General features: G+C 49.5%; 9 protein-coding genes across 9 annotated transcripts; all 9 read left to right on the top strand.

Annotated features, from left to right (window-relative positions):
* Positions 1-504: 504 nt before the first annotated feature.
* On the top strand, positions 505-1,433 carry EDB82DRAFT_473965 (transcription factor TFIID-domain-containing protein; the record flags this gene model as incomplete). Its single annotated transcript, XM_025733401.1, has 4 exons — positions 505-746; positions 807-894; positions 949-1,363; positions 1,417-1,433. The coding sequence occupies 4 exons, from the start codon at positions 505-507 to the stop codon at positions 1,431-1,433; spliced, it is 762 nt and encodes a 253-aa protein (XP_025584310.1).
* A 1,000-nt stretch (positions 1,434-2,433) lies between these two features.
* Positions 2,434-3,855, top strand: EDB82DRAFT_427959 (FAD dependent oxidoreductase; the record flags this gene model as incomplete). The annotated part of the gene is made up of 1 exon (XM_025733402.1): positions 2,434-3,855. One exon carries the CDS (start codon positions 2,434-2,436, stop codon positions 3,853-3,855), a length of 1,422 nt encoding a protein of 473 aa, XP_025584311.1.
* Positions 3,856-4,885: 1,030 nt separating this feature from the next.
* Positions 4,886-5,868, top strand: EDB82DRAFT_495426 (formyl transferase). The gene is made up of 3 exons (XM_025733403.2): positions 4,886-5,096; positions 5,162-5,396; positions 5,462-5,868. Exons 1-3 carry the CDS (start codon positions 4,922-4,924, stop codon positions 5,727-5,729), a joined length of 678 nt encoding a protein of 225 aa, XP_025584312.1. The 5' UTR covers positions 4,886-4,921; the 3' UTR covers positions 5,730-5,868.
* Positions 5,869-5,923: 55 nt separating this feature from the next.
* Positions 5,924-8,466, top strand: EDB82DRAFT_459460 (uncharacterized protein; the record flags this gene model as incomplete). Its single annotated transcript, XM_065607866.1, has 2 exons — positions 5,924-7,776; positions 7,861-8,466. Exons 1-2 carry the CDS (start codon positions 6,097-6,099, stop codon positions 8,464-8,466), a joined length of 2,286 nt encoding a protein of 761 aa, XP_065464548.1. The 5' UTR covers positions 5,924-6,096.
* A 1,796-nt stretch (positions 8,467-10,262) lies between these two features.
* EDB82DRAFT_544818 (uncharacterized protein) lies at positions 10,263-11,866 on the top strand (the record flags this gene model as incomplete). Its single annotated transcript, XM_025733405.2, has 2 exons — positions 10,263-10,294; positions 10,369-11,866. The coding sequence occupies 2 exons, from the start codon at positions 10,263-10,265 to the stop codon at positions 11,864-11,866; spliced, it is 1,530 nt and encodes a 509-aa protein (XP_025584314.2).
* Positions 11,867-12,390: 524 nt separating this feature from the next.
* Positions 12,391-14,062, top strand: EDB82DRAFT_495430 (uncharacterized protein). Its single transcript, XM_065608511.1, has one exon. The coding sequence runs from the start codon at positions 12,474-12,476 to the stop codon at positions 13,578-13,580; it is 1,107 nt and encodes a 368-aa protein (XP_065464549.1). The 5' UTR covers positions 12,391-12,473; the 3' UTR covers positions 13,581-14,062.
* Positions 13,778-15,059, top strand: EDB82DRAFT_132287 (uncharacterized protein). The gene has a single exon (XM_025733406.2). The coding sequence runs from the start codon at positions 13,974-13,976 to the stop codon at positions 14,769-14,771; it is 798 nt and encodes a 265-aa protein (XP_025584315.2). The 5' UTR covers positions 13,778-13,973; the 3' UTR covers positions 14,772-15,059.
* EDB82DRAFT_132356 (uncharacterized protein) lies at positions 14,889-16,588 on the top strand. Its single transcript, XM_025733407.2, has one exon. It carries the CDS (start codon positions 15,348-15,350, stop codon positions 16,221-16,223), a length of 876 nt encoding a protein of 291 aa, XP_025584316.1. The 5' UTR covers positions 14,889-15,347; the 3' UTR covers positions 16,224-16,588.
* A 5,712-nt stretch (positions 16,589-22,300) lies between these two features.
* EDB82DRAFT_473972 (uncharacterized protein) lies at positions 22,301-25,438 on the top strand (the record flags this gene model as incomplete). The annotated part of the gene is made up of 5 exons (XM_025733409.1): positions 22,301-22,440; positions 22,503-22,598; positions 22,818-24,002; positions 24,057-25,003; positions 25,059-25,438. The coding sequence occupies 5 exons, from the start codon at positions 22,301-22,303 to the stop codon at positions 25,436-25,438; spliced, it is 2,748 nt and encodes a 915-aa protein (XP_025584318.1).
* Positions 25,439-25,840: the final 402 nt, after the last annotated feature.

The raw sequence follows: 25,840 nt of genomic DNA on the forward strand, positions 1-25,840 counted from the left end.
GAAAAAAAAAAACAAGCTGCTGTGAAGTGAAAGAAGCTCGTGGTCTTCCAATACCTAATTCTTTGGCCGATATCTTGAGTATCGCCTACCAAAAAAAAAATCGACCGCCTTTATTTCGTTTTTATACCGTTCTGCATCGAATCTATTCATTCGACGCTTTCCGGAACAATCTATTCAATTGCTGGGTCAGTTTCTTTGTAGGGGACACATTCACTTGTTTCTCTCCCACTATTGGTATGTGCCCCATGAATCACCGCACTGCCCCACTCCGCCTATAAAAGGCCAGCTTCTTCTCCCTTTTCTTAACTTCCCTTCTACATCATATCAACGGCGCTGCATTTTCTGTATCCCGTTACATCATCCACATAGCGATCGCATCTCCCTCATAGGGTAGGATGCATGTTTTTTATTATTATTCAATACGCGATGCTAACCTCAGTCTGCTCATAGATCTGTTCAGCGATTGTTCATAACCGTTGACACTTCTCGATACCGACTCCAATCATGGAAGGCATCCAGACTCACCCGTCCAACGCGGCGCAAGCCAAGGCCTTTACTGCGCCTGGATCGCTGTCGTTCCCCGGAGCCACGAACGAGCTCACACCGCCGCCTGTCGGCAACAGCGATGCTCAGCAACCTGCTCCTAATGGTCAGCAGGCGGCAAATGGCAACGGGGTGGCACCCGCAACGCCTGTCGCGACGCCTGCTGCTACTCAAGGACCCAGTGGAATCACTCCCACTCTACAGTATGTATCCTCCTGAGTGACCTTTTTATGCTCAGTGAGGCTTATCTCGCAAATTTAAAGGAACATCGTGGCTACAGTGAACCTTGACTGCCGCTTGGACCTCAAGACCATCGCTCTGCACGCGCGTAACGCAGAGTACAACCCCAAGGTACATCAGACTATATGAGTACACTGAGTATAAACATGTTGCTAACATACCAAGCGTTTCGCTGCCGTCATCATGCGAATTCGTGAGCCCAAGACGACCGCCCTGATCTTCGCTTCCGGCAAGATGGTTGTCACCGGTGCCAAGTCTGAGGATGACTCGAAGCTCGCTTCCAGAAAGTACGCCCGTATCATTCAGAAGCTTGGTTTTAACGCCAAGTTCACCGACTTCAAGATTCAGAACATTGTTGGCTCTTGCGATATCAAGTTCCCTATCCGACTGGAGGGTCTGGCATCTCGCCATCACAATTTCAGTTCCTACGAACCTGAGCTGTTCCCTGGTCTTATCTACCGCATGATCAAACCTAAGATCGTGCTACTCATCTTCGTCAGTGGAAAGATCGTTTTGACAGGTGCCAAAGTCCGCGAGGAAATCTACCAGGCCTTCGAGATGATCTATCCTGTGTTGCAAGGTTTGTTCACTCTTGTCATTCTATTTGAGTACGTCATGCTAACTGTTCTCAAGATTTCCGAAAGGTCTAAGGTGTCACTATGTCATCTCTTACCCAACACATCACACCACCACTATCTTATCGACGTGTATGATTAGACAAACCGTCACGATACCACGATTGCTTTTCAATTCACTGGTTTCCACCTGGTCTTGACGCCCAGGATGGAAGCCAGGAACTTGCGTTTGTACCATTTTGAATCTTTTCTGCATTGCATTGGCGTTGGGAGGGCGGTTAGGCGGGGGATTTTCACGAGGGATTTCGGTTCAGGGGGAAAAAGATAAGATACTCATCCCGCAACACATCTCATAGATTGCTCGCGCCGGTACTGCGGCGCATGCGCTCAGTTGATTTGAGCGCCTTAATATTTCAGGGATTCGTTGAGTTGAGAGGGGCTGATGAAACAAAGACGAGGAAGGTTGTTGACATGAGCCCTTTGGATGGTTCCATGAAAGAAACACAAGTTCGGTGACGGGCTTGTGAGTGAGCGCAATGGAGAGCAAGCCTCTGGCGACTGTGGCAAGGCGACAAGCATATGGTGTTCGTTACCATAATGACTTGAACTAACACCTGCGAGAAATGCCTCCAGGTGAATAGTTTTTCACAGTAGTGAGATAGAAATAAAGTTCAAGTTCTCTCCCAAAGCTGTCGCCTTTTTGACGTTTTTGCAGTTCTTGAAATGTGCATGCTTGTGCGATAACGATAAGAACGCGGTTGTTCTCACCGCACAGAGACCCACTCGCGTGCCCTCCAATAATGGCATCACTCAAGGTCAACCAGGAGACCAACCCCGATCGTCGGCAACCCCAACGCTAATCAGCCCATTCTTTAGTTATGTTTAGTCTTTTTGACGACGCCTCCCCGGCCAGCCAGCGCCGGGATCGGTGTGGGAACGGGGGAAAAGTCTTTCGAATTCATCGGCTCATCTAGACTTGCTTTTGTTGATAGTCTCGTAGATAAGTGACTGTTCTCTTGCAGGCGCTTGTGTTCTTCTTTCCATCTTGCAACTCATTTCTCATCTGTCTGTCGCAATGGCAGCCGCTCCCTCCTCCATCCTCATCGTCGGCTCTGGCGTATTCGGCCTCGGTACTGCCTGGGCTTTGACCAAGCGACCTCATTACTCCAACACCAAGATCACCATCGTCGAAGAATGCGCTGGCCAGTTCCCTCCTGAGGATGGTGCCAGTGTAGACTCGTCCCGAATCGTGCGAGCCGATTACTCAGATCCACACTACGCTGCCCTCGCCGCTGAGGCGCAAAAGGAATGGCGAAAGCAGGGTGACGAAGATGTCGGCGGTCAAGGACGGTACTCCGAGTCCGGCTTTGTCCTTTGCGCAAGCGAAACGCCCAAGGACTTTAAGATGAAGAAGTCTGGCATGGACTATACCAAGGAGAGCGCAAAGAACGTCGAATTGATCGCTGCGCAGACCGGCCTGCCCATGGACAAAATCCAGAGGCTTGAGAGCACCAAAGCACTACAAGAGTTCCTCGGTACGGACGGATATCCTGGCGACTGGGGCTACCTGAACGGTAACTCTGGTTGGGCTGATGCTGGAGAGGGTATGAAGTGGCTCTACAAGCAGGCCAGTGCCACAGGACGTATCGAGTTCGTCAACGGCAAGGTCACAGAGCTCGTGACAGAGGGCGATCGAGTTGTCGGCGCGAAGCTGAGCGATTCCAAGGTTCTCAAGGCCGAAGTGGTCATGGTTGCTGCGGGTGCTTGGTCGGGTTCGCTTGTCGACCTTCGAGGTAGAACAGAGGCTACTGGCCATGCAGTCACCTACATGGACATTACACCAGAGGAGCAGAAGCGTCTGGATAACTTCCCTGTGGTACTGAATCTTAGCACTGGTTTGTTCCTCATCCCCCCACGAAACAACGTTCTCAAGGTCGCCCGCCACACGTTCGGATACATCAACCCTGTTAAGATCACCAACGCTCTTCCCCCTTCACCCAACGACAAGAGGGAGCCTTTCATCGCATCTCAACCCTACACCACCCGCAACGACTCAGCAAACCCTCTTTCTACCGAGGCCGACAAAGATCTCCGCCGTGCCCTCAAAGACTTGTGTCCTATCCGTGGCCTGGAAACCCGGCCATGGAGGGAGGCGCGAATCTGCTGGTACTCCGATACACGAGACGGCGAGTGGCTCATCGATTATCACCCTGGCTGGAAGGGACTCTTTGTCGCGACAGGAGACAGCGGGCACGGATACAAGTTCCTCCCCAACCTTGGTGAGAAGATCGCCGATGTCTTGCAAGGTCAGGGCGGCGAGCTTGGTGAGAAGTGGCGCTGGAGGGAGATGAAGAACGATGGCGTCGGAAGAGAGACAAATGGTGTGTATAATGGATTGATGACGCAGGACGGAAGCAGAGGCGGACGTCCCCTGGTATTATGTGATGAGCTCGCAAAGGGTCGGGCGCCAGTTGGAGAGGCCAAGGCCAAGCTATGATAGAACATCAGATGGTCTTGCCCGTCACATTTTGCTCCGCCCTGTATACATGTTTTCAGCGCAAATTTCGAATCGTTTAGGGCTTTAGATGATAATAGTTGAAGCGTTTGTAGTAGCAAAAGAAAATATTGTTTGTTGAAAACCGAACGTGTTTGTAATTGGAACGTGATATGACATGACATGACATGACAAGAAGGGAAGGTGAGCCCAGTGTAACATCATTGGACTACATTCTGGCAGCATAGTCCTATAGCGGGGCGAATGTAATAGGCAAGTGAAATAAGCCGAGAGAGGCGTCTCAGTTAACGCGGATATTCATATACATGAGTTCGTTAACCGGAAATGAATTGTCTGAAGTTGTGTGTGTCCAAGCTTGGAGCCGAGATTTGGACTCAAATGCAATCTATTTTAACATGTAGCCAGGGTATCAAGTATTGGTCCCTGAAAGCACAGGGTAGTAACTCAGTCTAGGCTATTTGAAAGTAGACTCTTCTGTTGTTTATTTGTGTAGGCATGTGGTAAAGTTTAAAGGCTGACTGTTTGATTATCGTGAAGACAATTAAATTTCAGGTTCGGAATACCCTATAAGGCGATTATCACATTCTTTCTGGATGATTCTTAAGCTCAAGATATCACAACCACATCTTTCATACAAGTCCATAATGCTATTTATTGTATAGATGCCTAGCCGAGAAGAGAATATCCCAACGGAATCTTTCATGGGCAGATCAGTACCAAAGTAGATTTGTCCTGTCGATTTACCCCAATCCACGCTTAAATTGCAGCCCAGGTATGGAAACAACGTACCGGCAACAACCGTCGTTATGCAGCCGAGACACAAATTAAAACGAGACACTGGCAAATAATGATTCAGCGTTAGAAAAGAAATATAAAATGGATCCTTCATACATTTACTACTCGCTATTGCAGCATAACTGTGTGTCTGCCGCTATCGGCATCACGTGATACCCTTTGGAGGGGCAAAGTTTTGATGTTGGAGATCGATTGATACCCTGGAACTAGTAACTCACGCATATCGTTTTATTGTTTCGCCAGGTTCTTTAAAATGTCCAGCCAGGATAACTCACCATGCCGGATTCTTGTCATGGCCTCAGGCTTTGGCTCTAATTTTCAAGCCATCATAGATGCGATTTCCACAGGTTCTCTCCCAAACAGTCGTATCATTTCTCTCATCGTGAACCGCAAGAATGCACATGCGACTGTTCGGGCAGAGAAAGCAGGTACGACATTTTTCTTATAGCCTTGGAGTTCACGTCTATTTGCACAATAACTAACTCATGACCAGGTATTCCATGGGAATACTTCAACCTGATCAGCGGCGGTTTCCTGAAGAAGGGAGAGACAGACGAGCAGAAAGTTGTTGAGGGCCGTCAAAAGTACGACGCCGCATTGGCAGAGAAAATCCTATCAGCAGAGGTGAAGCCTGAACTGATTGTTCTCGCTGGTTGGATGCACGTTTTCTCGACTGCTTTCCTTGATCCCATCAAAAAGGCGGGCATCAACATCATTAATCTTCATCCGTCAGTGTTCCCGATATATGTATTTGCCTAAGAAATTTGTTTGGACGCTAACTCTGCTTTTTCAGTGCGCTTCCTGGAGAATTTGACGGAGCTAGTGCCATTGAGCGAGCCTATGATGAATTCAAGGCCGGACGACTAACACGCTCGGGTATCATGGCCCACTACGTAATTGCTGAGGTTGACAGGGGTACTCCTATCCTGGTCAAGGAGATCGAGTGGAAGGGTGAGAGTCTAGAAGAGTATAAGGAAAAGGTGCACTCTCATGAGCACGAGCTGATTGTGAACGCAACAGCCAAGGTTGCGCAGGAGACAGTTCAAAAGAGGGCATCATAGCGTTGAGATGGCTTAGCCATGAGATAAAATGAAACAAAAAGAAGACACTGCACGAGAATGGCACGACTTATCCATTACGAGATATGAAAAGCAGCTTGTGCCTCGTTCGATAAGCATAATCATTCCAATCATATGAGACATGGTGAGAGTGAGTCTTGTTAGTGGTGTTGAAGGTTGCTTGGACCCACGTCTGGGTCTAGGTTAACTCGATGCGCCTCAAAGTTGCGACAGCCAAGCTCCGCTCAGCTCTAAACGACATCACTTCGTTCTCTTGTAGTCGACATTTCACTTTCCACTTTCGACCCCGAAACCACTCACGAGCACTAGAAATGTACCAATAAAAATCATTCGCGACACAAGACCGATCATGTCCTCCGGCAAGGGCGCCCCCGACTTCCCAAACCTAGAAGCTAAGCTTCAAAAACCATCCAAACAGTCTGCCTTTGAGAAGCAGAAAGCAGAGGCCGAAGCCAAGCGATTACGAGAAGAAGCCGAAACTGCCGCCGTGTACAACGAATTTGTTAAGAGTTTCGACCGCGACGATGATTATGATGGCCACAGCACGCCCGGCTATTCAGCGCCTTCGCGCCCTCGACAAGGATTTGGAGGCCCGCCGCCTCCCTCAGGACCTGGTCGACGACATTTTGGCACCTCAGGACTAAAGAGTGGTCCAGGAAGCTTGGGACCACCGCCGTCCACGTTCGGGAAGAAGCGATCTTTCCAGGACTTTGCGCGGGCACCTCGTGAGAAAGGAGTACTGGGTTATGACGAGGGCAGTGGTAGTGGAGGAGCACTTCCAGCATCCAGAGTTTTTAACACGAGTGATGATGAGGATATGGATGGCGCGACGAATCGAGCCGAGGAGAAAGCGATTGCAAAGCCTACGTTGCGACTGTCGAACATACCACCAGGAACCTCACCAGCTACAATCAAGGCGTTGATTCCAGAGAGCTTGGTAGTTGATGATGTCAAAATGACTCCCTCCACTGGCTCTGCGGGATCAGAACGAAAGCATGCAGTTTCGATTGTGATTCTGTCCCAGGATACACCCGCGAACGAGATCGAGGCAGCCGTCAACGCGTTACAGAACCGATATCTGGGCTATGGTTACTATTTATCTCTGCATCGACATCTTTCCTCGGCTGTTGCGAGTTCAGTAGCGTTGCCAGCCATTGGTTCCAACTCGGCATCCCATCCTTTTGGAGCGAAACCTGTCGAGCAGCCATCAGGACCACAGAATGCACCCGTACAGCACGGCTTTCACAAAGGATTTGCGCCTCCAACCTCATACGGACCTCCTGGTGCTGGCGTCAACCGGTCTAACTTGTTACACGTGCCAGTCAAACCTCCATCAGACGTCAAAATTATTCAATTGATCAGCAAGGTCATCGAAGGGGCTCTCGAGCACGGCCCAGAGTTTGAGGCATTGCTAATGTCACGGCCTGAGGTTCAGAGAGAAGAGAAATGGGCATGGATATGGGACGCAAGAAGTCAAGGTGGTATATGGTATCGATGGAGATTATGGGAGATCATCACAGGTTCACAACAATCGCGACAGAAGGGCAAATACGTTCCCCTTTTCGACGGCTCGCATGCGTGGAAGGCCCCGGAGAAGAACCTCAAATTCGAGTACACAACCAAACTTGATGAGTTTGTATCGGATTCAGAGTACAACTCATCGGACGACGAGGACTTTGACGATGAGAACAAGCGTGAAACCGCAGATCCCGAGTCCGAGAAGACATTCCTCAACCCCCTGGACAAGGCCAAGCTCACACACTTACTGGCGCGATTACCGACATCAATGTCAAGGCTGAGAAAGGGCGACGTCGCAAGGATCACAAGCTTTGCGATCGCTCATGCAAGCCGGGGAGTTGACGAGGTTGTAGGAATGATCACATTCAACGTTGAGAAGCCAATTGCCCTTACCGGCGCAAATCCTGAGAAGAAACCAGACGCTAAAGACGTACAACCGGGCGCGCAGGAAGAGGCATCGAGGGAGGAGGGTGTTGACATCAGTGCTGCTAGCCTAGTAGGCTTGTATGTCGTAAGTGATATACTGTCGTCTTCATCAACAAGCGGCGTACGGCATGCATGGCGATTTCGACAACTGTTCGAGACATCGTTAAAGGACCGCAAAACCTTTGAAACACTAGGCCTTATGGCTGAGCGGCTTAAATTGGGTCGTTTACGCGCCGAAAAATGGAAGCGTAGTATTCACCTTGTCCTTAATCTTTGGGAGGGATGGTGTGTCTTCCCAGCTGAGAGCCATGAGTTATTTGTTCGAAGCTTCGAAAACCCACCATCATCGACTATTACCGAAAAGGAGAGTAACGAAGGGAGGAAGGGCAAATGGAAGACGGTGGAAGATGCTCAAGCGCGGGTACTGCCAGTATCAACTGCGGTTGAAGAAGAGGATGATGTGCCGGGCGAGGCGATCGAGGAAGACGATGTTATAGGGGAGCCGGTGGAAGAGGACGACATTGAAGGAGAACCTATTGACGAGGATGATATCGAAGGCGAGCCGATTGAGGAGGATGATGTGGTTGGCGAACCAATGGACGAGGACGAGGCTGTAGGAAGTGAACCGCCACCAGCACCTTTAGAACAGCCCCCCACTGAAAGTGGAAACAATGACCGAGAACAAGCGTCCAGAGCTGGACCACCTAGAAGGCGGATGCGAGCGGTGGACATGTTTGCGGATTCCGACGACTCGGAAAAGGAAAAGGGCGCATAACGATAGGCGAAGCTCGAGGATACCAGTTAATGAATTAAGCGTAACCGGTTCAATCTGCAAGATGGCGCAATTCAACGGCGCAAGACTAAAGCCAAGACCAAGACCGGACCAAGGAATCAGATGTGCTGTGAGTTGTTGTGTGACGCCAGGCCTTTGAAGATCACATTGAAAAGATCCAATATCAAAGCCAGTCATGGAGAGTCACGCTCGACTAGGGGAAGCCGTGGCAAGAAACTAGGCGAGGATCTCACAGGAGATGAGCCTAGAACAGAGAGAGAATGTAACGCTATTATGGAAAGGACATGGTTCTATGGGAATAAGTCTCGTAATCACTGTATCTTGGTTGGTTTAAGGCCTGTGAGGTTTAGAGCCGCGCATGGGCTGAAGCAACGGGCCGTGCCTTTGACGACTTGTAAGTTATATGATTTGGTACTCATGTCTACGTCACGGAGAATAATAATACGAATGGGATTATCTTGGTGTGCATGAAGCAAAGACAAGGTGAGGAGGAAGAAAAAGGGCAAGAGACTTGTGCATGAGCTATGATGGTGTTGAAGCGGCCGGGGCCTGTGAGCCAATGGAAACTTGCTCACCGGCCAGGTTGGCTGATGGAGCGAGCATACGGTAGTGGAGAGGTAAGAGAGAAGCGGCAAGAAGGTTAAAGAATTACGTTGGAGAGGTATTTTAAGTATCTGACTCTATCTGATGGTCTGGTAATTTTTTTAATATATTTTATCTTGTATTGGTGTCATTTGCTGGGTATCATACCGAGGCAGTATCGGCCGTCCAACGGAGGTAAATTGTCGGCTTCGGCCGATCAAATGCACTGCTCCGTACCGGCGGCCGGAAAATGGATGGGTTCATTCGTTTCTGTAAGGAACGGGGCTGCGGGATGAATTCGGTCTTGGCTTTTTTGAGGTTGTTGTCATGGAAATGAAGTCATGTTTTATTTCAAGACGTTGAAGATTATCCGTTACAAACTCCAGTATATTTATATATCCTCACTTGTCAATAATCTCGAACATGTCTATTCCGTGAATACATTCCGACATGACCTGACAAGACATCAAATGATAGATGCTGCACCTCAAGTTTGGCTTGTCACTAGCGTCGCAATGATCTTGCTAATCAAGTGCCTCGCTAGGATTAGACACCCTTTTGGAGCGCTTCTTGCTAGCCTAGCTTGTCCGCTGCAGCGCTGCAGCCCCCGCATAGTGGGGGGTTGATGCACCTTTGCAGGTAGAAAACCCGCTGTTCGCTTTTGCTGCTGACAAGGTAGCGGCAGACGCAGGCGCAGGCGCTGGGTCCCTGAATTACAAGACAAGTCTAGTCAACATCGCACTTCCTCTGGCTGGTCTGTTCTGTTGGCTTTGTTTCACCTTCTACTTTCAACACAACGCCAACGGAAACCATATTGGGCTTCAATCAGTCACTACTACAAGTCCACGTACACTCATAATTATTCTGTACACCAGCGAGTTCAAGTACGACAGTTTTGTATCGAATATCGAACCCCCACACCGAGATCGACGACTTGCGCTACAGCCGACACAAACCTCATCTTTTGTAGCCCCTCGCTCATCGCGGAGACATTACAAGCCTTGGTTATCGCCGAATAATTTGCGTCGCTTCACACGGATCCTCACATTTCCATGTCGAAATTCGCGAGAATCGCGTTCTCGTCGTAGGCTCGCTCCCGTTGCGGCTTTGCGCCGGCCACAATCCTTACAACCCATCCGTCTTGTTCCACCTCTGTCATCCGTTATACATACTACTCCTCGGACGACCTCCTCACCATGCCTCTCATCAATGGAATAAAAATGGCCTGGTATGTTGCCGCTCGGCCTGGCCTGATTGGCACCCGTAGGACTCGGTAGACTTGACTAACTCTTGACCTTGTAGCGAGCCTTGTATCCGGGGCCATCGCTCTACCAAGTGTACACATGCCAACGAGCGACTAATGGTGCCCGTGAGAAAGCCAGGCAGACCTCTAAGTAGCTGTCCTCATCCGGCCTCACGCCCATGCTCTTGCGGAAGGGTCACGGCTGCCATACCTAAGAAACAACCCTGCCATTGTGGTCCTAGCAAAGGCGCCGAATCACCAACTATTAACCCCGAGAATGGCGACAGTGCGAACAGCTCTGCACCCCAAAGCCCTGCTAGCAAGACCCCAGGCTCTGGTTATCGAGTGCAAAAGACGAGTTCCAAGGGGAGCAACTCGAGTCGCAGGGAATCGGTTGACCCGACAGCTTTGCAGCGGATGGATCCCAAAATGCTCAACATTCTACCTTCTTTCGAGGACGCCACCCCAAAGTCTCCTACACCCCTTGCTGATATGAATCCGTACGGGAGCATGGGCATGACTCCTGCAGAAAGCCCTTTTGGTCCTGTCATGTATCCAATGTTCCAACAAGTCCAAGCTCCTATTCTGAGCCCAAATAGCTCGAAAACGATAATGGACAACCACGCAGGTTCAATGACAACTACGCAAGTTCTAGAAGAACCAAACCCGCCTGCACCCAAAGTCGGATCTTGCTGTGGAGGAGGGAGTGCCCGAAACGCGGTCTCTACTCCTATAACACTCGCGTCTGTGCCGAGCCCTCCAAAACCCAAAAAGAGTTGCTGTTCTTCGAAGAATGACTCACCCAAGACTGACCAGAAGACTGATGCTATACCACCTGGCGACTTACCCACGCCCAATAGTATGATGATGCCTTTTCCGGCACCCGTCATAATGCCTAATGGCATGTATGCCTACTATCCTCAACCAACAGTATTCACCTACCCACCTCAGTATGGATCGTATTTGCAGCCTCTTCAACCGGAACAATGGAGACAAGTCATGGCTACCATGACGTTTGCTAGCCAAGGAGGCATGCCGTCACCCTATGGTATGCCTGGTGCGACGCCATTCCAAACTCCGCACCCCGCCGCGGGTACTTCTCATCAATGTAGTTGTGGTGCCGCGTGTGAGTGTGTCGGCTGTGCAGCTCATCCGTATAACGAGGCGACACAGAACTATGTGAAATCGGCTTGGCAGAGCATGATGGAAACAGGCTACACCCATGTCAACGGGCACAGTAACGGACATGTTAACGGCAGCGAGATACCAGCAACAAACGGCCACAGCATGAACGCAAACACTGCGGTTGCACCCTCTATCGGTTCGGCTGAGGGCACCGTGTCGCCAGTCGCCCCACAGACTCCTTCCGAAGCAGCCTCCGGTCTTAGTGAAGAGCAGGCATTGTCGGCCAATGACTTCTTCTTTGTCAGCTATCCATTTGGAGACTCGTGTGCAGGAGAGGAAGCGAGTTGCCCATGCGGAGATGACTGTCAATGCTTGGGATGTGTCATACATGGCAACAGTGAGGCAGCGGTGGAAGTAGAGAGCCAGGCCTAGAAGGCATTTATGCAGGAACCGGATAATATCAGAGCGCTAAATTACTCGATATCGCCCCCGGGCATCCGTTGATGCCAGAGGGAGCTGATTTTTTTCTGATTTTTTTTTTACCAGTCTGATGCTCTCAACATAACAGCATATTGAACAGAACGAATCTAGAAAACTATCATGACTTGGAGGAGCTCGTCAGATTGGAGGAGGATATATACCCTTTGTGAGCGAACATAAGCGGAATAGCAAGGTCGCTGAGCGACCAAGAACGCCATAGCGCAAAGTATAAAAATACTTTGGCAGAATACGTCCGTTACTTAAAAGTTATTTGCGTATAATGGAGTTTATTTTCCCTCTATGCCCGCATGTTTGAGGTATCATGAGAAAATTTAATGTATAAAATAAAACAGATCTCGACTCGAATATAGACAATTGGAGCTACTGGTAGCGTAACGTTAGAGAAAAGCGGGGCACACTGTGCTATCCCTTGACCTCAAAATCTCATCTATTTAAGAGCTTTGAACTTGTTTTAACTGCATGTTTCAATATTGGTTTATCGAATTTGAATCGCATGTCTTAGTATCCGGATTACTCGCCATAATATACCAGAGTCAAAATGGGGAATCATGATAAGGTCCGCGAAAGGTCACCGCGCCGGGACTATGGCTCTCACAACAGACGGAGCTACGATCGCGACAATAAAACCAGCACGCGCTCACGCTCAAGATCACCAGCGCATGAACGATCAAAATTATCATCATCACGACATGAAGGACGTTTATCTGAGCCAAGTCATCGCCATTCATCATCCAAACATCATGATGGCCATCACCATCACCGCTCATCCCACAAACATCGGGATCATGCAAGTCGTAGAACAGAAGTCGCAGTCAGACTTCCGTTTGATGCCCGACCTTTATCAAAAGCAGACCTGACTGCCTTTGAACCGCTTCTTGGCGAGTATCTCAGTGTCCAGAAGCAAAAGGACATGACGCAAATGGATGACCGTGAGGTCAAGGGACGATGGAAGAGTTTTATTGGGAAATGGAATCGCAATGAACTTGCAGAGGGATGGTACGACCCTGATACTTATGCTCGTATCACCGCGGAAAATCCAGTGACAGCTCGACCGAGACGTGCTTCAGTGCCCAAGGAAGAAAAAGAGGAGCCCCTCAAGGATACAGGGAACCAAGGTAGCGAAGATGAGGATGATGACTATGGACCTCCTCTTCCAGGATCAGATCGCGCACGACGTTCCGGCCCAGGCATCCCCACGCTCCAAGATTTATCTTTACGTGCTGAGCTCGCCGAGGAAGATAAACAAGCATCCATCGAAGACATCCGCAACGCACGCAAAGCCGACAGGGCTTTACAGAAAGAACGACTCGATGAGCTGGTTCCCCGTGCCGAAGCTGGAACGCGTGAGCGCATGCTCGAAAAGAAAACAGCCGTTGCAGATAAGATGCGCTCGTTCCGTGACAAGAGCCCAGGCGCTATGGAAGTTACTGACGAGAAGGAGCTCATGGGTGGCGGCGATTCACTAGACGAGTATAAAAAGGCCAAAGAGAGAGAGCAGCGACGCAAAACGGAAAGGGAGATTCGCAGAGAGGAGATCGACAGAGCCAAGAGGGAGGAAATGGAGGAGAAGAAGAGGGTCTACATGGAGAGAGAGGAGGGTACTGTGAGTATGTTGAGGGAGTTGGCGCGACAGCGATTCGGATAGAGAACTCCCTTTCTGTCTCGGGGGTCTGAGGTTGTGGCAATGGGCGCAGTTTCTATTCGTGTATATTGCTATTGTTGGCGTACCTATCGCATATAATGGCGTTAAAGCAAGAGGTGGATTTTTCACGCACTGTGAGCGCACATTTGGCCCACCACTCAGACCAAAACTCTTTTTTCCATGACATTCAACAATATCGACCGACGGCGCTTTGTCTCTAGAGACTGAGGTTTATTAGAGAAAATACCAGAAAAAGAGGTCAAGGCCCCAAGACCAGCTTCATACAGCCTACGGAATATCTTAGCTACCTTCACCGGATCGCCGGAATCTTACTCCAAACCTCACAATTTTGGTCTACACTCACTCACCATTAAACTACCACCATCGCTTATCACAATGTCTGGAGAAGTAGACTACGGCTTCGGCGACCTCATGGACGACCCAGAGGATTACTGCCCCCCTACGCCCCCGCCTACATCTCAGGTTTTCACTATGCAGAGCGGCAAGCCTATAACTTTGCATCTTGTCGGCGCCAGCCCTACTGAGGCTCATCATCTGTGGAACGGCGCAAAGATGATTTCTGATTTCTTCGAGGAGGATCCCTCACGGGTGAAGGACAAGACGGTTCTTGAACTCGGTGCTGCCGCTGGTCTTCCCAGTCTTGTCGCTGCTATCCTGGGTGCGCGCAAGGTCGTCGTGACGGATTATCCGGACCCTGATATCATCAGCACCATGCAGAAGAATGTTGACGAGTGTGACGAGACTGTCGAGCCTCGTGGCCGCATCACCAACACTGTCGATGCCATGGGCTTCGTTTGGGGCGCTGACTCGGTCCCACTGCTGGCTCGTCTGAACCCAACCCATGATTCTCACAAGGAACGTTTCGATGCTCTTATTCTAGCTGATCTTCTATTCCGACACAGCGAGCACGGAAACATGGTCAAGACGATCAAGGAGACACTCAAAGTCTCCCGTGAGAGCGTTGCCTACGTATTCTTCACCTCTTACCGGCCATGGAAGAAGGAACTCGACATGGGCTTCTTTGATATTGCGCGCGAGCAAGGCTTCGAGGTGGAGCAGATTGCTGAGCGAAAACTCGACAAGCCTTTGTTTGAGAACGACCCTGGTGATTTGGATGTTCAAAAGACTGTCAAGGGATTTGCTGTGCGGTGGTCCGCCGAGGCGTGCAACTGAGGGATTATGGTAAGGCAGATAGACAAAATGGCTTTGGTATAGGGGATAGTAAGACTTGAGAATCGGTATAATGAATGACGATTATGACAACAAACAGTTGATACTGGCGTGAAATCTCAATACACGCGAGGCGTCTGACTACGAATTGATACTCCCAACTGTTACGTTACTTGAACCGACATCGCAGATGCAACGAGCCGGCCGTAACAGTAGTGGAATTCCCCACATGGGTTTGATAAAGAGGACTCGTAGCACGAAAGAAAGAAAACACCTGCCTTATTACCTGCAGCCGTTTAACAATACTGAAACCCTTTTCTGCATATATCCGCGCCAAGTCTCGCTTCGTCTCGAGATACCCCGAAGCATCTCCAACATCTACTACACTGCCTGCCCTTCTGGCCGAAGAGTTGTTACAAGCCTTGTATCCCCCCAGGTGTGCTTAGGTAGCTCGAGAGAGGGGTTGCGGAATTCTGCCCTATTTTACCGGCGGTCCACCGGCTAGTTCATCGTTCCGCGCCGCACCGCACCACCGTAAGCCGCAATAGACAACGCCGGTGCAATATCACATCATATACCATGCCAACTTCGCAGTACCTCCAAGATCTCGACAGAGACGGCTTTGTCGTCATCAAGTCGATCGTGGACAGTGATAAGCTCGAAGCGTTGCGCGAGGTTAGCTCAAAGGCAACTCAGCTGGCTCGCGATGGACAATGGCCGTTTGTGCGTACGGTCCCAAAGCAATTCCCTCCGTGGGACGCGAGCCAAGCGCGCGAGCACGGAATATGGGGCGTGCAGCATCTCATGAACCCTGAACTTCCAGGCCACGAGCTTTTCACCGAGCTGTACTTTTCTGAGACCATCTTGGGTATTGTAAAACAGTTGCTACAGTGCCAAGATGAGCATCTCGTGATGGAGCTCTTCAATATGCTTGTTAGGCCAGAGAAGGATTTTGAGTTGAGATGGCATCGCGATGATATCCCCGCTGAGGCTAGTCAAGAGGAAGAGATGGAGCGTCTTGGCAAGCACGCCTACCATGCTCAGTATAATTTTGCCTTGTGGGAGGATGAGTCTCTCATCGTTGTGCCCGGTTCACATAAGCGCGCCAGGACCTCGACTGAGCGAAACGCTGACCCGTTTGCCAAGTATTTGCCTAACCAGCTCATTGTCAAGCTAGAGCCAGGTGACATTGTATTCTACAACAATAACATTCTGCATCGTGGCGCCTACAATAGTAGCAAGGAACGAATGACGCTGCATGGCTCAGTCGGTCACATACAGGGCAACAGTCTCCGAGCGAGGAACGTCTTACAACACGGAGTTGGTAGCTGGGTCGACAAGTGTGATTTTCAGCCACTCCTGGAAGATGATAGGCGAAAAGCCGAAGAAATGAGACAGCGTCTAATCCGCCTTGGCAGCGAAAGCGGTCAGGTTGGTTACTCACTCCAAGGCTGAACGGCTGGGGAAGAACGAGATAAGACATCAGAGTTGCTTTGATGTCATACCTAGCTTTGGCGCTCACTTATTGAGGCGGGCCTCAAGTTATAAGAGGACGCGAGGGGCGTATTCGGAAAGGGGTGTTAAGTGGCTACGATCTGTACTTGGACACTGACTCCGTGATCAGAGACCTATGTAGGTAGCCAATGTATGTTTGACAAAAGCAGTCATTCTGATCAAGACATGGGATGTGTGCCAGTAATAGCCAATGTGATTATTGTTAGTGTCTTGGCTTAGTATCAGACATTCTCTGAATCTGTTCTTGTATTACGAGCATAACACGATTTGAGCTACCTTGAATGTCCTCAGTTTCACTGTGATATATCAGCCAGTGAACCAGATCTGAGTGGCTTGGAGTGGCAGACACGACAGAGGGAAATGAGAATTCACGGGGAGATGGCCGATCTTCCGATGACCATCTTTTGATGGCCCTTGATATATGTATACGTATTCATGGGATTCTGAGCCGACCCCGCATCTTAATTACCCCGGATGCAAAGGGTATGTCGGATCATTTGGGGATCCCGGATTTTCAGCACGTAAAATGTTGAGTAGGCTGAACTTAATTATTGCCGGTCCAGGGCAAGACATTGTTGAGGGTGTAGCTGCCTGAACTTCCCAGCTCACAAGTAACAAGGCATGGCATCTTGTGCAGATGCGAGTCAGGCAGGCTGGCAGGTATCTCTATAAGTTTAACTTGATCAGGTCAACAAATGATACAGCGTACCGTAGCTCGGAGTCATCGACAAACTTTCTTTCATTGGACTCGGTAACATCCCGGTGGAAAGAAAAAAAAGGGTGGGCTCGGCTTATACGCGGTTTATGATAGGAAACCCCACGGGGAAATGAAGCCTCACGCGGGGGCAAATCCCGACGATTGAGTGCCATTATCCATCACCCATCATCTAGCGGTCTGCACCTTCAGGGGGCAGCGGGCAGAGTAAATACCTGCATAGTGGCGGCGGCATGGTGCAGTAGACAGGACAGGGTAAACATCCATGAGCTCATGTTCCAATGCATAGCTCGGGAAAAGTCCAAGCCAGAGTCCAAGTGTACCGTAGAGAGACGAGGTTCTTGTCTCAGTCGCGTCTGGATCAAGATCCTAAATCTAGACTACCCCACACGCACCGACCACCAGTCCCCGCACCTCCATAAGTCCCCAGAACTCGCTTGTCGTGAGCTAAACCCACCCACCAGGCCTAAGCATTGAAAAAATTAGCAAATACTAATAGCATCCTTCCATACAAATTTACCGTTGATAGTGGACGTCTGTGAACCGTTCTTGGTAATTGTGGCCGGGATGGTTTCTGAAAGTGGCTAATCGTAAGCTCATCTGCGGAAACCTGGTTCATCGGTTCCCCAATTCGAGTGAATTCGTTGTTCCCCAGCCAGACGCGAGCCATTCAGGCTGGCGTGCTCTGTAGGACTGCTTGACAAAGACAAGGCTGGCTATTGTCGGCCATCCAATAAAAGTCTTGTCAGGAATCGATTGATTCAACAAAGTTGTGGGCAGACCCCCAACACGTCGCTCATGAGCAAGGACCCTGGACCTTGGCGCAGAGGCTGATCACCACCGTGATTTGTGATGGTGTTGCAGTTACGTGGAGGCGAGTGTAGCGGAGGAGGGAGGAAAAGAAATAATGAGAATGATGGCCATGGCTGTCAAGCTTTTGGCAAGATACGACGAGTGGACTGTAATTTGTGTAACTTGACACTCGGAGGGTATCACATTGGGCAAGCAGATAACATATTTGCTCATCGTCTCCGATACATATCACGGCCCCCAAGCGCCTGTGTGATCTTCCCGATCCCACCACTTGAGAGAACAGAGTTTGGGGGCAACTGAGTGATTGTTCCGGTCATCTCGTTGCTTTTTGGGAGTCTCAGATTTGCCTTGCCTATGTCTTGTTGTTTCGAGAGGATCAGCAGCATGCCGTGGTCGTAACATGACACAGGATGTCTTGGTGATCATAGCATAGCATGGCATGGGTACGTGATATTACGCGACTGCGTCGTGGGGGAGAGGGAAAAAAGATAAACGAGGAACTATTCCTGGTGTTGCTCTCTTCCTTTGCTCCGCACCGACCTCGTCTCCGCTTCACGCCCTAAAAGAGAAGCGATTTTCATTGGAAAAAGTTATCTCATGCGTTTTGATTCTCCAAGTAACGGCGCAAAAGGCGGCATGAGGAGGAAAAGAGGAGTAGCTTTGATTGGATGCGAAAAGGTTGTGATTTGTCGAGGATTGAACAAAAACTTATCACGTGTAGAAAAAAAGTGCAAGTGCAACTGAAGCAATTTCAAGAAAAAGGAAGGCACTTTTTCAATAATGTGTGTTTCATCATTTGTACCTTCCGGTTGCGTACAACATGAGGTGAGGGCAATAGCAGACCAGCCTGTACAATTGACTAACACGGTATGATACCCGGAGATCGACCGACGATGATCCGGTCTCCAAATACCACTCAAAATATTAACCTGATAGAAGAGTTGGGAAACGAGTTTTCGCTAAATAAAACGACGCTGATTCCGTAAATGTTCAGCTCTTCGTGAACCACAAAAAATGCCAAGTGCTCACTCAATGTCGGCGAAAAGCGACACCTACTTTGGTAACTGTAGACGACCGTTTACCTGCCGTAACCAGGTAGACTCGGGGGTTGAGATCCATGAAAGTTGTCATGATTGGCTCGGAAAAGTATTTTCTGCTTGTAAGAGATGACAGACAAGGTGGATCAGTCTGGCCGCCCTAGCGGTCTCCAATCCCCATGGGGGGCAGTCTAGGCTCCCCCCGCATATACTTTACGGTACTTGGGTTCCATCGCTCGGGTAGTAGCCGCGGAGGTTCGGTATCGTTGGAATGCCCAGAAAGATACAGGGAAAAACTGGAAGGGAAACGGGATTTCTCCTACAAAAGGACTTCTGCTTGCATCATGCATACAGACTGTAAATATTTATATATGTTGTCACTAGATCGATCACGATTGCAGCTTGGGAGCCGAGATTGATCATCAACTGTTTGCGATTAACCGTCCCCCCTTCCCACCAACTTGATTTTTTTTTTTTTTTGACATGTGCCTTGGCTATCAATAAACACAGCTGTTCCTTCACGGTGGCTTACAAACAATACTGTATCTTTTACCTCGCGGCTCACTCTGACACATGCCCAGGGTGGCTTAGCAATTCTGACTGGGTGAGAGTTTACTTAGCTGCCCGTGCAGAGCTGTTACAATGGCCTGAATGGATGGGAGTTTAGGGGGGATTCATTCATTGATGACGAAGGCTACAATACGTTACAAGCCTCACTGCACGCCCCCAAGACGTCGCGGCCTTGGCTAGGCTGGGCTTGCGTTGAGGTTATTTCAACTAACAAGAACAAGAACAAAGCTTTACTGGCACGAGCTTGGTCCTACCGTTTCTCTGTTTCTCCCCAAGCTGCCAGTGCCTTGTTGCCTTGCGCTGACCCGTGCTGGCGCACAGTTGTGTAGAGTGTAGTAGGTAGGGACGGCAATAATCCCGTCCATTCCGTGCCCCTAGAATGGAATGTTTGAGTGCTAATCGTAGAGGCATGATAGGCTATATTCTCTCGTGTTTGTAACATTGATAATTGATCAAAATCTTGGGTATATGCTACATCCTTTATCGCATTTTTGTTTTCTTTCTTTTCTTTTTGCAGCTGTCCCTGTCATTTTTCAATTCCGCTTTGTGGCTTGCTTGTTTTGGCGGAATCAGTGGCTCCCAGACAGATCCATTCCCCCAGATTGATGCAGTCGGGTTAGTTTGCCCACTCACACTCCCCACACTTTGTTCTCGCTTGAATAGTGTCAAGATTTTAATCACTTACGTACAAGACAACTTGAATCTGATAGGGAAGAAGGATTAAGACTATCTTCAGCAATATAATTCCGGATATCCTAACTGCTAGCATGTATGCATCTCGGTCAAATCTTCCCCATCTTATTCTAATCCGTTGATTCTGTCAACTAAGCTTGGCACCATCAGGAACACTAAGTTACGTTAAGGTAATGGAAGCACCGGGCATCCAAGTAAGTACCTCCTAGTACTGTAGCTTATCACCTCCAATTTCCCCGCCCTGGCCCTTGCGCCCGCGCTACGCCGTCATACCTTGTCCAACCTGTAATCCGAGCCAGTGTCTCCGTCTTCTCAGCAGTCTCCGAACGACTTTACAGTGAGTTTGTTAGGGGACTGGCTGGCTGTACGGAAACCTTGCCACACCATTCCTGCTGGGCTTGTCTCCTCTCTTCCCCTCTTTCCCTGGACTGGCTTGGCTGGACTCTTTCGCCACGTCTGTTTCTCTTTTTTAATACTTACACCCCTGTATCGTCGTCTGGCTGGCTCGGCTCTTTCTGTCCCTCTCTCGGCGTATCGACGTGGCATGCTGAAGCTGCCCTACAGGCTACGCCTCGGTGTACTCCGCCGACCGCCCACTGACAGAACTTTGCGGCGAGCCCTTTGATTGACCTGACATGAATCTAGACCCAGTGGCTCCTGGTCACTGAATAACCTATGATTCCAAGTCAGCGTGCACCGTACCTTATCTAAACCTCTCCTTTCAGTGCTGTATTGCATTCTTATAGTGGGAATTATTATCTTGATACTTGAGATCTCATAAATGTGCCATATTGTCATAAACCCACATCCACGACTACTCCATCTTTTGTAGATCCGGTATCAGTGCCAGTCTCTCGGGCGTTAAGCCGGTGACTTAGACCGCAAACTCTGACACGCGCCAACCCATCTATTATGTTTTCCCCATTCTCTCCTCTCCTCTCCTCCATGCCCCGGGCAAAACCCCTCCTTGCTCTACCTATGTAATTCCGCCCTTCCTCTCTGGGTACCTGCCTGTCTAGTTTTCTCCTCTTCCACAACCTCGTTTCCCATCCACCCATATTCGTCCACAGATTACAAGGGCAAAACGTGATATTTACCGGATGAATTGATAGACGACAAATAAAAGATCTGGGCTTGATAGACCAAGGTCTTGGTTGGAATTTTTGAAAAATCGAAAGCAATATCCATATTCACGGTTCGGTTCGGCATCATACCGAAAACATCGTCCCTCCCTCCATACGGCATCACAACTACAATCACAAGTTGACTTACAACAACCACAATTACCACCACCCAAAAGTTGACGAGACCGGAGAGACGGTACGGCAGAGTACTCATCCAATAACGTGTTACACTCGGCCAACTCAGGTATTGCGCCGTACCTTTTGATGTCGGCACGAGAGGGGAAAAGCCGAGATACCATACTGCAGCGTACCTACCGTATGACACGAGAGGGGAAGCACTAAGGGGGCGTCTTCTGTTTTTGTGTATGGTTTGGTTTGGTTTGGCTTGATTTTGAGGCTTGCTGTCCGTCGTTGACCTTGTTGACCTTAACCTTGGCCTTGATCTCAACCTTGACCTTGTCCCCTCCATCTCATCCCATCCAGCTCCTTGGATTCATTCACTCTTCTTGGCTTAGGCTTGGATGCTTGGCTGTGGTCTTTTTTTCTTCTTTCATACTGGACCTGGACCCTAGTCACTCCTCCTTCCTTTCAGGCGCTGCCCCCCGTTCTTCCCGTCCACCCCATCTCCATCTTTCCTTCCCCCATCCCCGTCTCGTCTTGTCTTGTCTCTCCCGCGGAAGGCAAACCTAAGACCAAGCCCAAGCCCAGGCCTCCACCTTGCCTTCCACCTTTCACCCTCCACACACTCCACCCTCCTTTACAACGCTTGTATTGTATGTACTTACTGCAACTGCATTGCGCTGCACTGTAGCTCACGGGCCACCGTCTATTTCCTCCTCCACATGCCATGCTTTACCCTTAACGCACCCCGCAATCTTCCTGCATCTATCTCCCCAGTTCCAGCTCCAAATCCCAAATCTGTGTTGCTCTACTCTGTTCTGCTCCTTCTTTTCTTCACTATCTCTTTTATCTCTCCTCGATATCTTTCACCCCACATCTCGATATCAAACATTAAACATACTAGAAATCGACCAAGGACTTGTTATCTGAGCCTGCGTATCCACGATGCTTGCTATTCAGTCCATGGAAGGCCCTCCTCGGCCTCTTCCTGCTCCTCCTCCTGCTCTTGTAGGCCCAGAGTCAACTGAGGTTCGCCAGCCAAAGCCCAAGACTCTTCCCTGCAAGTACTGTAGTAAACGATTCAGGTTCGTTATCTTTCTCCTTCACCGACGATTCCATTGTAGGCTGACCAAACTTCGCCATAAAGACGTGTCGAGCATGTCCAGCGCCATGAGCGAACACATACCAAAGAGAAGCCATTTTCATGTGGATGGGATCGCTGCGGAAAGACGTTCGGACGAAGGTACGTTATTCTTAGTTCCCCTATATTCCCCAGTCTCTCAGCCCGTCCCACCCGGTCACTCATATACTGTAACTGAGTCACCACTCACTCATCCACTCATTTCTTAACCTGTGTTATTTCATGACCTCTGCCTCGTTTCCTGTCTATGCGAGCGCTATCCCAACCGGGACTTACACTTCACCTCAACTCTGTCAACACATATACTGACATGGATATAAGGGATCTTCTTGTTAGACACGAGAAGCTCGTGCATCTCAACGAAGGTAGCAAAGACAACAGTCGACCCAGGAAGCTGTCGTCTAATACATCTTCAACCTCACATAAGAGCTCTATCTCTGAAGGCCAAACAAACACTGAGGCTATCGGACATCAGCATACCAATGTTTCACGGCCCCCGCCACCTCAGCAACCTCTGCCACAGCCTCAGGCTTATCACCATGGGCCACCTCCAGGCCCCCAACAAAGCCCTCACGATCACCGGGCACAACCCCGATCAGCAGCTTGTAATCTTGACCTATTATCCGACGCAGCCCTTGCGAGTTCAGTGACGCCTGTTCAGAGAAATGCTGCGCCAGCGCCTCTCCCACCACATTCTCCAGAATCCCGAAGAAAGAGCAGTTATGGAGAATCTATCGTTGCCTACACGACGGAACGCCCACGAGACGACCAACCTTTGGGATCTGGCTATGTACCTCAGCAACCACCTCCTGGGACTTATGACGATTACAACCCATTCCTTGACGAGTTTGCTTCTTCTTCTCACTTTTTGCCCCCGAGCTTCGAAACCGAGCAGCAAATGATGTACTCTCGAAGCCAAGGCGGGACCGCTCAACGACGTTTATCGAAATCTTCATTTCTTCCGGGCCGTTTCCCGCCCATGCAGACTGAAGCCCGAGACCCTGCAGATCCTGCCTCACGAGGTATTGATGAAGCAGCGCGACAGTCTGCCCTTCGTATCTCTGTAGCCGACCATACCGTGATCAAGAACAGACTGGACGAATTTTCTGCCGTTCTACCCAACGACTTTGTGTTTCCTTCACGACATACTTTGACACGATTCTTAGAAGGCTATATCAGCGGGCTTCATGAACATCTGCCTTTTCTTCATCTTCCCACTTTCTCACCTGCCGAAGCCGCGCCCGAGTTGCTCCTTGCTATTCTTGCTGTAGGAGCACAGTATCGCTTTGAGAAGAATAGAGGCTATGCCCTATGGTATGCTGCTAAGGCTGTAGCCATGGAACAGATTCGTCGAAGGCGTATCTCGGAGGTACATGCACTGTTGCCGACTGCGGCTGCTTACAGTCCTCACTCGACACGCCCTTCACCAAGTGCAACATATCGTCACTCATTTGCATCTGCACAGTCCGAGCGGCCAGCAACACAGGATACTCACCGTGAGCCTTAGTAAGTTCGCACCTTCATCAACTAAAAAGATCTTCATTCTGACTATGCATCTAGCTCTCCTAATACGCCTCAAGCTCGGATCGAGACTATCCAAGCAGTTTTGCTTCTATTCGCCATTGGCCTCTGGGGTGTGCCAACTATTCTCCATGAAGCACTATCCTTGCAGAGTAATCTCGCTATCTTGATTCGGGAAGAAGGCTTGGTTGCTGAAGTTAACCAAAGTGTGGTCAACGACTGGGAAACGTGGATTCGACTCGAGACTGCGACACGGACCAAGCTTGTTGCCTACTGTTTCTTCAATCTTTGTAGCATTGCCTACAACATGCCACCGTTGCTTTTGACATCTGAGTTGAATCTACTCCTGCCTCAAAGAGGCAAGCTCTGGAGGGCTGAGACGGCCTGGCAATGGCAAGAAATGCGACAATCAACACCGATCATTGAGCTCACCTTACACGATGCTTTTTCACGACTATTCGGCCGGACAAACCAAGGCCTTCCCCAGCACCTGTCGTCCCTAGGCAGTTACGTTCTCATCCACGCACTTATCCAACACATTTACTTGCTAAAGCAGACATCTTTTGCGACTGGTCTACCATACAACATTCATCGAACCATGAAGCCTGAGGATGTTGAGGAGGTTTCGCAAGCACTTCGTGTATGGCAGACTAGCTTCGAGGATCAGCATCAGCTGAGGGCTGCGGAATCTGGCCACTATAGCATATCAGATTCAATTGAGGGCGGAACTCTGGATTACACGGCAACTGCCTTGTTGCGACAAGCGTACATCCGACTCTATACAGATGTGACCCCTTCGACCGCGCTCGAGACTCGGGATCCGCTTTTGGTGGCGTCCGCCTTGAGTAGGACCCCCTTACTAGTACGAAGCCTAAGACTGCATAGAGCAGTATTTCAAGCAATCCATGCCCTGTCTATGCTAGTCAAGGCTGGTGTCAATTACGTAGCCAGGACCAAGTCCGCCGACTGGAGCATTCAGCACTCATGTAGGTACTAATTGGAACGTTATTCTTCGACTCGATCACTAACTGGGTTCTATAGTGTGCAATTTCGAGTGTGCCATACTGGTATCTAAGTGGCTTTTGACAATTGGATCAATTGGACCGCATGATGCGCCTGCTTCCCCCGAGGAAAAGAACTTGTTGGATATGGTGCGTCGGATGCTTGATGAAACTGAATTCGCGGTTCCGCCAATCGACCCATCGCTTTCAGGACAGAACGAAGCGCCATCAAGCGACAGCGCCAAGCTACGACAACTCGCGGTTGCGGTTGTGCGACTCTGGGCTGAGACCTTCAAGGGAACGCATATCTTTGAGATTGTCAAGGTCATGGGCCAGAGTCTCGACGCATATGCCGATTTGATCGAGAAGCCAAGAGACAGAAGTCCTCAAGTGCGATTATTGGAGCCAAACGTCAACTAAGAGGCATGATAAAATATTACTGGATATTCCCGACGATGGGACTGGAAGAAGATGATTATTGGAAATTTTGGGCGTCAGGGTTGGACATGGGTTTGGCACTCATCTTTCAGGAAGTGTGCAGCAGGGTTAGGAAAGCCAATGTGGTTATGATGATTTACGATGTGGTATATTCTGTATATCAAGGCGTTTTCAGGCTGCGTTATAAGAGCCTTTGATTTAAGCATGTTGTAAAATAAGGATGAAGTTGGAATTTGTTGAGCGAGGACGAGAGTGACTGGAGGTAGAGTTGAACATGAATACCTAGTAATTCAATACCAGTTGAGATCTAGTTTTTGATATAAATTTTACTCTTTAGGTTGATGATTAACAATCTAATATTTGGTAATGACTTGTTATTCGTGA

Source organism: Fusarium venenatum (assembly GCF_020744135.1).
Source record: "Fusarium venenatum strain MPI-CAGE-CH-0201 chromosome Unknown EDB82scaffold_2, whole genome shotgun sequence".
Lineage (NCBI taxonomy): Eukaryota > Fungi > Ascomycota > Sordariomycetes > Hypocreales > Nectriaceae > Fusarium > Fusarium venenatum.